The sequence below is a fragment of the Salmo trutta genome, chromosome 3, assembly GCF_901001165.1.
Source record: "Salmo trutta chromosome 3, fSalTru1.1, whole genome shotgun sequence".
Taxonomy (NCBI): Eukaryota; Metazoa; Chordata; class Actinopteri; order Salmoniformes; family Salmonidae; genus Salmo; species Salmo trutta.
This window is the reverse complement of record NC_042959.1, coordinates 69,011,541-69,023,361: the sequence shown is the minus strand read 5'-3', so window position 1 is coordinate 69,023,361 and position 11,821 is coordinate 69,011,541. Positions and strand designations below refer to the sequence as shown.

The window sequence follows — 11,821 nt, the reverse complement described above, 5'->3', positions numbered from 1 at the left end:
TACTACCTGGATTCAAACCAGGAACTGTAGTGACGCATCATGCACTGAGATGTAGTGCCTTAGACCCTGCGCCACTCAGGAGCCCTGTAATTTCCACATTTATCCAATTAGTTCTACAATACTTAGCCTAACCGTAGTGTTACATGCTACATCCCGAGTGGTGCAGTGGTCTAAGACAGTGCAAGAGGCATCACTGCAGTATCTGGCTCAAATTCAGGCTGCATCACATCCGGCCGTGATTGGGAGTCCCATAGGGCGGCGCACAATTGGCCCAGCATTGTCCGGGTTTGGCCGGGGTAGGCCGTCATAGTAAAGAAGAATTTGTTCTTAACTGACTTGCCTGGTTAAATAAAAAATAATTCTATGCATTCCTTCCTTGTACCTGAGTCACAAGTTACAAATCTATACATGAAAAGTGATTACATGTTTTGCTGAAAGGACTAGACAATAATGTAGTGTGCAGTGTTTATGTGGTAGCCTAGTCTAGCATATGTCAAATGCAAACCCCCTAGTTAATTGTCCCCTCCATAGACTCTCTTTGTTCTCTGTCTGTTCTGTCTGCTGTGAGTGGATGTGAGAGGGGAACTTAGCAAATGACCACACTCTAACTTTAACTCCCCACACTTCCTCTTCTGTCACAAAATACAGATACATACTTTACACTTTCAGTGTTAATGACACAACGCTCAGCAACCCCTGGTCCCTTTGACTACTCTATGATCCACCAAATAACAGCAGATTGACATGGACAAACATTTGCAAGGTAAGTCTCTGTGTCATATGTCTCATCTCACACTGTCCGCCAGTCTGTCTGTTGATATGCACGCCACAGATTTTATAAACAATTTATTAAAGAAATAAAGCGTAATAGCTAAATCAATCTATTAAATGAAATCTGTTAGCTTTAGTAATATCCTGTGAATGTGTGAGGGTTGGGTGGGGTGTGTGGGGGGGATAGATCACCAAGAAGGAAGTGAGTAATAACATGTTTTCTGAGTTGATCCTCATATCATTTCAGGAGGGAAAGCATTTGGATTCCTTAAGTCTCAGCAGGATGAGAAACTGAACTCCATCAATGAGGTCTGTTGTTCATCTGTCTATAAATGTTATTATGGTAGTATTATCTAGCTATAGTATTATTAGCATCTCATTATCTATGTACACTATCCAGTGGCGGTTTTAACATGTAAATGTTGGTGGGGGGAAGAAAGAAAGAAATTGTGGGATGCATGCCAGCAAAGCCAATACACAACACTAAACAATACATGAATTGCACAATACCACAGCTACACTTGGCTATCAGCTGAGCCTTGTCTGGCAGCGAAACAATACATTCAGCCTAATTTACTGTCTTTTAAAAAATATAGCTAATATGGCTGACTTGCTTAAACAAATGTGGTTTCTATTGACAATGGTTCAAACTATGGCATAAGGGGATGACAAGCAGATAAGAGGCAATCCGTAAATTCGATTAAGACATTCATGAGCGAGCTAGGATGGACGTAGTCAATATAACTATTTGTTCAACACTTTTTAAATGTACAGCAAAAGAATTCAGAACATGGGCCGTTCTTACAGTGAACTCCCTGTACACCAAGTCAGAACTGTAGGATAAAAAAAGGGTTATAGGCTACATGTGCACCACCAAGTCAGAACAATAGGCAAAACATTTTTAATTATTAGGGTGAGGCACATGGGCTACTAACATCTTACTACACTGTCACGCCCTGACCAGGTGAACTCTGCTATTTTGGTCAGGGTGTGGCATTTCTATGCTTTATTTTCTATGTTTTGGTTATAGCCTTTCTTTGTGTTTTATTTCTATGTTGGGCTCGGTGATTTCCCAATCAGACAGCTGTCGCTTGTGAAGTCTGATTGGGAATCACATTTAAGTTCCTTTTCCCCCACGATGTTTGTGGGTTGTTGCCTCTGTTATTTGAGCACGTAACGTATTGGCAGTTTTTCCTTGATTTTGTGTACATGTTTAATTCTAGTGTGTTAAATAAACATGTATTCGCTCCCAGCTGCGTTTTGGTCCGCTTCCTCGTCTCCCGACGACAAACGTTACAGAACAACCCACCGAACCAGGACCAAGCAGCGGGAGGAAAAGGAGCGCGAGAGATGGGCTCGCGAGGGGAAGGAGTTCTGGACCTGGGAGGAGATCATGTCGGGGAGAGGACCCTGGCGGAAGGATTCCCAGGTCGAGGAGGAAAAGCCAGCCGGTAGACGGAGTCGCAGGCGGCGGTCGAGGAGGCCCGGAAAACAGCCCCAAGAAAAATTTTTGGGGGGGCTAATGGGGTGGTCCGGAAGGGCAGAGGAAGAGCCCAGACCACTGCTCTCGTGGGGGATGACGGCGGAGGAAGAGAAGGAGATGAGGCGTTTGATTGAGGACCTGCAGAGGGAAGATCTGGAGGAGGAGCCATGGTATGCTGAGTTGCGCGCTGTGTCGCCAGTGCGCCCGCACAGCCCGGTGCGTCCGGTGGACATGCCCAGCACATGCCGTGCTAGGATGGGCATCCAGCCAGGACGAGTGGCTAAACCGGCTCCACGCTTCAGGTCACCAGTGCGTGTTCACAGTCCTGTCTGGCCCGTTCCTGTTCCCCGCACCAAGCCCACGGTGCGTGTCCCCAGTCCTGTCCGGCCCGTCCCTGCTCCCCGCACCAAGCCATGGTATGCAGAGTTGCGCGCTGTGTCGCCAGTGCGCCCGCACAGCCCAGTGCGTCCGGTGGACATGCCCAGCACATGCCGTGCTAGGATGGGCATCCAGCCAGGACGAGTGGCTAAACCGGCTCCACGCTTCAGGTCACCAGTACGTGTTCACAGTCCTGTCTGGCCCGTCCCTGCTCCCCGCACCAGGTTAGTGGTGCGTGTCCCCAGTCCTGTCCGGCCCGTCCCTGCTCCCCGCACCAGGTTAGTGGTGCGTGTCCCCAGTCCTGTCCGGCCCGTCCCTGCTCCCCGCACCAGGTTAGTGGTGCGTGTCCCCAGTCCTGTCCGGCCCGTCCCTGCTCCCCGCACCAGGTTAGTGGTGCGTGTCCCCAGTCCTGTCCGGCCCGTCCCTGCTCCCCGCATCAAGTCAGTGGTGCGTGTCCCCAGTCCGGTCCGGCCCGTCCCTGCTCCCCGCACCAAGTCAGTGGTGCGTGTCCCCAGTCCGGTCCGGCCCGTCCCTGCTCCCCGCACCAGGTTAGTGGTGCGTGTCCACAGTCCTGTCCGGCCCGTCCCTGTTCCCCGCACCAAGCCCACGGTGCGTGTCCACAGTCCTGTCCGGCCCGTCCCTGTTCCCCGCACCAAGCCCACGGTGCGTGTCCACAGTCCTGTCCGGCCCGTTCCTGTTCCCCGCACCAAGCCCACGGTGCGTGTCCACAGTCCGGCACGGCCCGTGTCTGGTCCACCGGTGCCCAATCCTGTTCCGGTCGACGGCTCCGCTCCGGAGCCGGAGCATGCCGCTCCACAGTGGTCCAGTCCGGGCCAGAGGGGTAGGGCTAGGGTGGAGGCAGGGGGAGAAACACGCCCGGGGCCAGAGCCTCCACCGAGGGTGAGGCGCCCACCCGGGTCCCCCCCTAATAGACTTTAGTTTGGTGCGCCGGGAGTACGCACCGTTGGAGGGGGGGTACTGTCACGCCCTGACCAGGTGAACTCTGCTATTTTGGTCAGGGTGTGGCATTTCTATGCTTTATTTTCTATGTTTTGGTTATAGCCTTTCTTTGTGTTTTATTTCTATGTTGGGCTCGGTGATTTCCCAATCAGACAGCTGTCGCTTGTGAAGTCTGATTGGGAATCACATTTAAGTTCCTTTTCCCCCACGATGTTTGTGGGTTGTTGCCTCTGTTATTTGAGCACGTAACGTATTGGCAGTTTTTCCTTGATTTTGTGTACATGTTTAATTCTAGTGTGTTAAATAAACATGTATTCGCTCCCAGCTGCGTTTTGGTCCGCTTCCTCGTCTCCCGACGACAAACGTTACATACACAACACACACTTAGTATTACTTTCTTAGCTACAGTATACATATCTCCCTGGCATATCCATCATTTACGCAACAGCATACAATACATTTTTGGACTCACCTTGTTGTGCTGTGCTCACTTGAACAGGAAGGTGGCGCAGCGGTCCTTCGTGGACATATTCTGGCATCACACTTTGTCATCAAAGTCTGGCATTCTCTGGATTTATGGTGCTTTCAAGACAACTGGGAACTTGGGAAAATTATGACGTCAGTGATCTTCAGGTCAAAGCACCAGAAAGAGGGGAGAGTTCCCGATTTAAAATTCTGAGTTGGATGAAAGTTGAAAACGTATTTTCCCAGTCGTAGCTTGTTTTTCCCAATTTCCCAGTTGTCCTGAACTCACTAAAGTCAGATTTTGCAGTTCCAAGTTAACAGTTGTTTTGAGCGCGGAACGATGATTGCTTTGCTAATGATTGCTTTGCAATGCTTGCAGTTAGCCACTGATTCCTTCCAAAACACTCATTGTTGAATTTGCGATTCCCAACTACCACAGAAAGCACTGAGTTAGGCTGAAACACCTGCATTTTGGAGCTGCCTTACTCAAGAAAACAAAAAAGAGACCATGTTTATTAATTCCATGATATATATATTTTTCCATTGTTTGCAAACTGATATGTGGCACATGCTAATGCCAAAGTAACATGCAAAACAGGTAAGCCCCCCCCACCCCCCCAAATGGAATCAGTGGCTAAACATGTTTGTTTTTTTTTGCTCAAAATGTGTGGCTGAATGACAGGTCACCTCTGACACTATCTAACCTCAACGTCTGCCTTGTGGTATTCTATTCTGAAGGCTTTTCTCACAGATCCTAAATATGCAGAGGAGGAGGACCTCAGCTCAAAACTGGAAATGTTTAAAAGTGAGATTTCAAGTATTTTAACTGCACATTGATCAGACACTTATGTTTCCTTATTGAATGAATCAACAATGAAATAATAATTGTTCTATATTGTTTTATATTGTTTTACAGACAAATACATTGAATTTGATCTCAATGACCAAGGAGACATCGGTAAAATTGCATTCTTTTTCTTACGACAATCCTGCTGAGTAACAAGATTAGGCTAATCAAGAGGACAACATTGAGCCATCCATCTGAACTATCTTTGTCATGGCATCTCTCTCTCTCTCTCTCGCTCTCTCTCTCTCTCTCTCTCTCTCTGTGTCACAGACATGATGGGGCTGAAGCGCATGTTGGAGAAGCTGGGCGTGGCAAAGACTCACTTGGAGCTGAAAAAGATGATGTCAGATGTGGTTGGCGGCGCTGCACGAGACACGTTCTGTTACACAGACTTTCTCAATATGATGCTAGGGAAGAGGAATTCCATACTCCGACTGTAAGTTAGAAGGAAACTGACTCTACATTAATGAAGGCATTACATTTGACCTGAAATGAAACTTCTGAATATGATTCTGAACTTTTGTAATCCACTGTATTTCCTTTAAGCCTATATGTCTTTTTGCTACATGACTTGTGTAATAATTTGTGTTTGTTTCTTTTTCTCTGCCGAAGGATCTTGATGTTTGAGGAGAAAGGGAAAGACCAGGAGCCCAAAGAGAGTGGACCACCGCAACGCAAGGCTTTTTCTGATCTGCCCTGAATGCAATTACGTTATGGATCCAATCTGTTCATATACAAAACTGAATGTCAAATGAACTGGGTTATACAGGTTTCATTGGAAGGAATAAAGAAAGGTTTGATTGATCCATAGGCTTGTCCATTTGTTGGTGAAAAATGTGTGTGCAGCTGCAGCACCTCATAACAAGCTCTTGTTTGAATATACTTAACAAAGTAAATCAATTGTCAGCATTTCTGATCAAATGATAGAATCCCATAACAGCTTTGACTGTTTGTGTCATGGTGAAAAACATCACTCTAAAAGTGAAAGGTAAAATTATATATTCAATTTCTTTCTATGTAAGTGTTGAATAAAAGTAGAGTCAAACTTATGAGTAAGCCTCTCCTCTCCTCCAAAGAATGCAAAATTATACATTCAGTTATGGCAGCACCCAACGGAATAGGTACCCTGCCTTGCCTGTTGAAAATGACAGCAGGAAAGCCCCAAATATCATTGGTGTCCTGAGCAGAGATCAAGGGAGACAGTGAGATCCAAATACTTCAATACCCTACAGATATCTCCAACCAAACATTCCTAGGAAAAAGGGTGAGCTTTAGAGGAAATCTCAGTTCAGGAGATGCATCTTTGGCTCCTCTCCATGGTGGAGTACAGTCACAGCCAATGGTACAGATGTAGGTTGCAGATGGGACAAAATGAACGCTGCTTTGAGGTCAAGCTACAGGTTAAAGGTGAGTATTTGCTAGTACATTCTTATTCAGAATATACAGTGCATTCGGAAAGTATTCAGACCCCTTGACTTTTTCCACATTTTGTTATGTTACAGCCTTATTCTAAAATTGATCAAATTGTTTTGTTTCCTCGTCAATCTACACACAATTCCCCATAATGACAAAACGAAAACAGGTTTTCAGAATTTTTTGCAAATTTATAAAAAGAACAGACAGAAATACATTATTTACATAAGTATTCAGACCCTTTGCTATGAGACCCGCAATTGAGCTCAGGTGTATCCTGTTTCCATTGATCATCCTTGAGATGTTTCTACAACTTGATTGGAGTCCACCTGTGGTAAATTAAATTGATTGGACATGATTTGGAAAGGCACACACCTGTCTATATAAAGTCCCCAGTGGCGACCAGTCAATCAGGGCAGGTGGAGCAGGGCCCCACCTGTTTTGAGCCCCACATTTTTAGCACACAAAAAAAATTGGGTGGCTTGCCTGTTTTGCATGTTATTTTGGCATTAATACGTGTCACCCATCAGTTTGCAAACAATGTAAAAAAAATATATATCATTGAGTTAATATAGCCGCATACAAACATGGTCTCTTTTTTGTTATCTTGAGTAAGGCAGCTCCAAAATGCATGTGTTTCAGCCTAGTTCAGTGCTTTCTGTGGTGGTGGGGCAAGCCAGCAGAAAATGTGGAGCTTTGCGCAGTGATTGGCTTGGTGTTCTGTCACTCATGGGGACACTACGTCACCGCCAAGTCTAAGGGTCAAGCTCGAAAATTCAAGCCCCTTGGGTGCTGCCATAGAGTTACATTAGAAGTGCCCATCCAAGAAGGCTCAAGGTCATTGACAAGAGATAAAATTACATCAAATCACGTTATATCTACAGTAACTTTGATTGGACTGTCAACATCATACTTTCAAAATCCTAGCTACCAGTCATCATCATAAATCAAGTCGACAATGTACTAGCCAATCCTTTTAATCCTGTCATATGAAGAGAAATAAAGAAGATAAATTATAGATAAAACGTATCAGTACTCATCGGCCATTGGACATAAACATTACACAACAAGTTGGAAATCGCAAATTCAACAATGAGTGTTTTGGAAGGAATCAGTGGCTAACTGTAAGCATTGCAAAACAATCATTAGCCTGCTATTCAGTGGAATGGCTGTGTGGTGCCAAGTCTAAGATTAATGGTCTCTTTTCCTAGTTTAAAATACTAAACGTTCAACATTGGCCATGCTGTCAATGAAGCATGACTAATGTTCTGACTTGGTGAGGCACCTGTAGCCTATAGCCTGTTTTAGAGAAATGTAATCATTGAATATTGTAAGAGCTTTCATTGTCTGCTTATATGCCCACTTTATTCTACGGTTCTAACTTGGTGTACAGGGAGAATACCGTAAGAACGGACCATGTTCTGAATTCTGACGCTGTACATTTCAAAAGTGCTGAACAAATAGTTATATTGACTAAGTCCGTCCTAGCTCGCTCATTGTCTTAATCATAATTACGGATAGCCTTATCCACTTGTCGTCCCCTTATGCCATAGTTTGTACTTCTCAATTGTCAGTAGAAACCACATTTGTTTAAGCAAGTCAGCCATATCAGCTATGTTTTTTAAAAGGCAGTAAATGAGGCTGAATGAACTGTTTCGCTGACAGACAAGGCTCAGCTGATAGTCAGGTGTAGCTGTGGTAAGGTGTTGGGACTGTTGTTGGGGCTCTGGTGTTTGGACAGCTTTATGTAGGCCCTAACAGTTTTGGGCACCGTTTGTCACTGTTATAGTGCAGTTTGTGTATTGTTTAGTGTTGTGTTGTATAGTGGCTTTGCTGGCATCCATTGAAGAAAATTGGGCGTTGAGTTTGCCCCACCAATATTTACATGCTAACATCACTACTCGTCAGAGGGCTTTTTCAACATTGCAGCTGTCAGGCGACTGCCGACTGACTGATCTACAAATCACCTTGCAACATTAATAACGTCTCATTATTATTTGTAGATCAGTCAGTCACAATTGACCAATGTTACATCATGGTTTTGATGCTCTTGAACACGGCCACAAATGTGATGTTTTGAGACTCGATTTGGTACAAAATAAAATAATCGGGACTCGACTTTGACAGAAGACTAATGACCTGAAAGACTTGATTTGAAGTGATCTGTTTTTGACAATAAATTTATCAGCACATCTGCATGGACAGACATCTGTATATAATGACGAGATGCTCATGTCTCCTCCCAAGCTGATTCATTGCCACTTCGTTTGTCCCTTGGTACATTCCGTCGTGAGGGAGCGCGAGTAGAGTCGCAGGCAGTGAATGGACCCTGAGAGCGCGCTTGTTTGAAATTGAAAAGTGTTGCGGTAGCTTTTGATAAAGAAGAACATCCAGACGAAGTAGCTGCATTATAAGTGGGATTCACTGTGAGCGCTACATCCTGAGGTGTTCATGCTGATTGTGACAGCCGGTTAAATGGCGTCCCTTGAGAAAGCAAGAACAACATATATGTCAGAAGTGCAGTATTATCATAAGGATAATACTGGATGTATACTTGGAATACGGAGGAGGAATTGTAATCGGCCTGTGTGTAGCTGGTGTGGAGGAGTCAGGCGCAGGACAGCAGATATGAGTAAGGAACGTAATTTACTCAAGGAATCAATAAATACAACACAATAAACTAGCACACAATAACGCACCGAATAGATACAATCACTCACAAAAACCCCATGGGAGAACAGAGGGTTAAATAATTAACAAGGTATTGGGGAATTGGAACCAGGTGTGTAGAACAAAGACAAAACAAATGGAAAAATGAAAAGTGGATCGGCGATGGCTAGAACGCCGGTGACGTCGACCGCCGCCAAACAAGGAGAGGGACCGACTTCGGCGGAAGTCGTGACAGGAACAGAGACAGAGGAGGTCTAAGAGAGGGAGGAAGATGGTGAGCTTGAGTCGGTTAAAAATTGTAAAAAAATTGAGATGCTTTGTTAATAGGGTATGTGGGACAAAATCGTCCCACCTACTCAACAGCCAGCGTAATCCCGTGGCGCGATATTCAAATACCTTAGAAATGATATTACTTCAATTTCTCAAACATATGACTATTTTACACCATTTTAAAGACAAGACTCTTGTTAATCTAACCACACTGTCCGATTCCAAAAAGGCTTTACAACGAAAGCAAAACATTAGATTATGTCAGCAGAGTACCCAGCCAGAAATAATCAGACACCCATTTTTCAAGCTAGCATATATGTCACAAAAACCCAAACCACAGCTAAATGCAGCACTAACCTTTGATGATCTTCATCAGATGACACTCCTAGGACATTATGTTATACAATACATGCATGTTTTGTTCAATCAAGTTCATATTTATATCAAAAACCAGCTTTTTACATTAGCATGTGACGTTCAGAACTAGCATACCCACCGCAAACTTCCGGTGAATTTACTAAATTACTCACGATAAACGTTCACAAAAAACATAACAATTATTTTAAGAATTATAGATACAGAACTCCTTTATGCAAATCGGTGTCCGATTTTAAAATAGCTTTTCGGCAAAAGCACATTTTGCAATATTCTGAGTAGATAGCTCGCCATCACGGGCTAGCTATTTTGACACCCACCAAGTTTGGCACTCACCAAACTCAGATTTACTATAAGAAAAATTGGATTACCTTTGCTGTTCTTCGACAGAATGCACTCCCAGGACTTCTACTTCATCCACAAATGTTGTTTTGGTTCAAAATAATCCATAGTTATGTTCAAATATCCTCTGTTTTGTTCTTGCGTTCAAGACACTATCCGAACGGTGTTTAAATCAATTTTTATGCGATTTTTCTCGTAAAATAGCGATAATATTCTGACCGGGAAACCCTGTTTTCGTTCGAAGACTCAAAGTTGAAAATGGAGTCGTCTCGTGCACGCGCGCACCCGTCTCATTGTTCTCAGATCGACCACTTACCAAATGCGCTACTGTTTTTCAGCCTGGGACAGCAGAGTCATCATTCAACGTTCTGGCGCCTTCTGAGAGCCTATGGGAGCCTTACAAAGTGTCACGTTACAGTGTAGAAGGCCAAGAAATGGTCAGAGAGGGCACTTCCTGTACAGAATCTTCTCAGGTTTTGGCCTGCCATATGAGTTCTGTTATACTCACAGACACCATTCAAACGGGTTTAGAAACTTTAGGGTGTTTTCTATCCAAATCAAACAATTATATGCATATTCTAGTTTCTGGGCAGTAGTAATAACCAGATTAAATCGGGTACGTTTTTTATCCGGCCGTGCAAATACTGCCCCCTATCCCCAACAGGTTTTAAAGAAGAATGGTAGAAAGTGTAAGCAGAGTGAGCTGAAGACAGGAGGAGAAATGGATGTGAATGAGGTCAAAGTATCAGAGGTGGTAGGTGTGGTGAAGTTCTCGAAGCCCGAGGCTTGCACTGAGGGTCAAGATATTGATGAGTCTGTGACAGTAGCAGTGCCGTTTTTGGAGAAAGTGGACCGTTGCCTTTTGGCTGATCCATTTATGGTTTCAGGGTGGGTGAAAACAGAGTTGGGTACTGTGGAATCGGTGAGGGTAACCTAATTGTTAGGTTAGGTTAGATTACTCGTTGGATATTACTGCATTGTCGGAACTAGAAGCACAAGCATTTCGCTACACTTGCATTAACATCTGCTAACCATGTTTATGTGACAAATAAAATTTGATTTAACCAGAAGTACAGTAGTCTTGTGATAATTGTTTGTGTTTCTGCTGGTCAGAGGCAGAAGGCACTCGGCGTTAATCGAATGGGGGCAAGAAATGTGAATCCTTTCGCTCTCAAGAATAGGGCGCCATTGAAAGGAGTGATTACTGGGGTAGCAGTATTTTTAAAAGTTGACCAACTGAAGGGGAAGATTCCTGGTGTTTGTGATGCTCGTCGTTTGGTGCGAAGCAGACAGCGCGGCAAGAGTGGTGAAACAGAAGAGTCATTGTCTGTTCTTTTGAGTTTTGATATTGAGCATTTGCCCGACAAAGTAATATTAGGATATATAAGTTATCCTGTAAAAGCTTTTATACCGAATACATTGTGTCGTTACAGGTGTCAAGCTTATGGGCACGTGGCAACAGTGTGTAGGAGGGAGGTTCCTAGGTGTGAGAAGTGTGCAGAAGGGCATGAGACAAAGGAATGTGTAGCATTGGTGAAAGTAGTGGTATGTGTTAATTGTAGGGGTGCTCATGTGGCTGGGGATCAGAAATGTCCTGTGCGAGAGAGGCAGGATGGGGTTTCCAGGGTTAGAGTAGTGCAGAACTTGTCATATGCTGAGGCAGTGAAGAAAGTAGAGGAAGATGGGTCAAGGGGGAGGGATCCTGAGAGGAGTGGTGTGAGTAGTAGATCTGTACCAGTACAGATGGATAGGCCAACAAGTGATATATGTTTCAGTAGGATTGGATTTTTAGCATTCATAGCAATGGTTATCAACTGTACTGCAGGGATGGAATGTAAGTCACAGAA

At 44.4% G+C, this 11,821-nt stretch overlaps 1 protein-coding gene across 1 annotated transcript; it reads left to right on the top strand.

Moving 5' to 3' along the window:
* Positions 1 to 666: 666 nt before the first annotated feature.
* On the top strand, positions 667 to 5,712 carry LOC115185881 (allograft inflammatory factor 1-like). The gene is made up of 6 exons (XM_029745853.1): positions 667 to 763; positions 1,019 to 1,080; positions 4,796 to 4,862; positions 4,974 to 5,015; positions 5,175 to 5,340; positions 5,517 to 5,712. The coding sequence occupies exons 1-6, from the start codon at positions 745 to 747 to the stop codon at positions 5,602 to 5,604; spliced, it is 444 nt and encodes a 147-aa protein (XP_029601713.1). The 5' UTR covers positions 667 to 744; the 3' UTR covers positions 5,605 to 5,712.
* Positions 5,713 to 11,821: the final 6,109 nt, after the last annotated feature.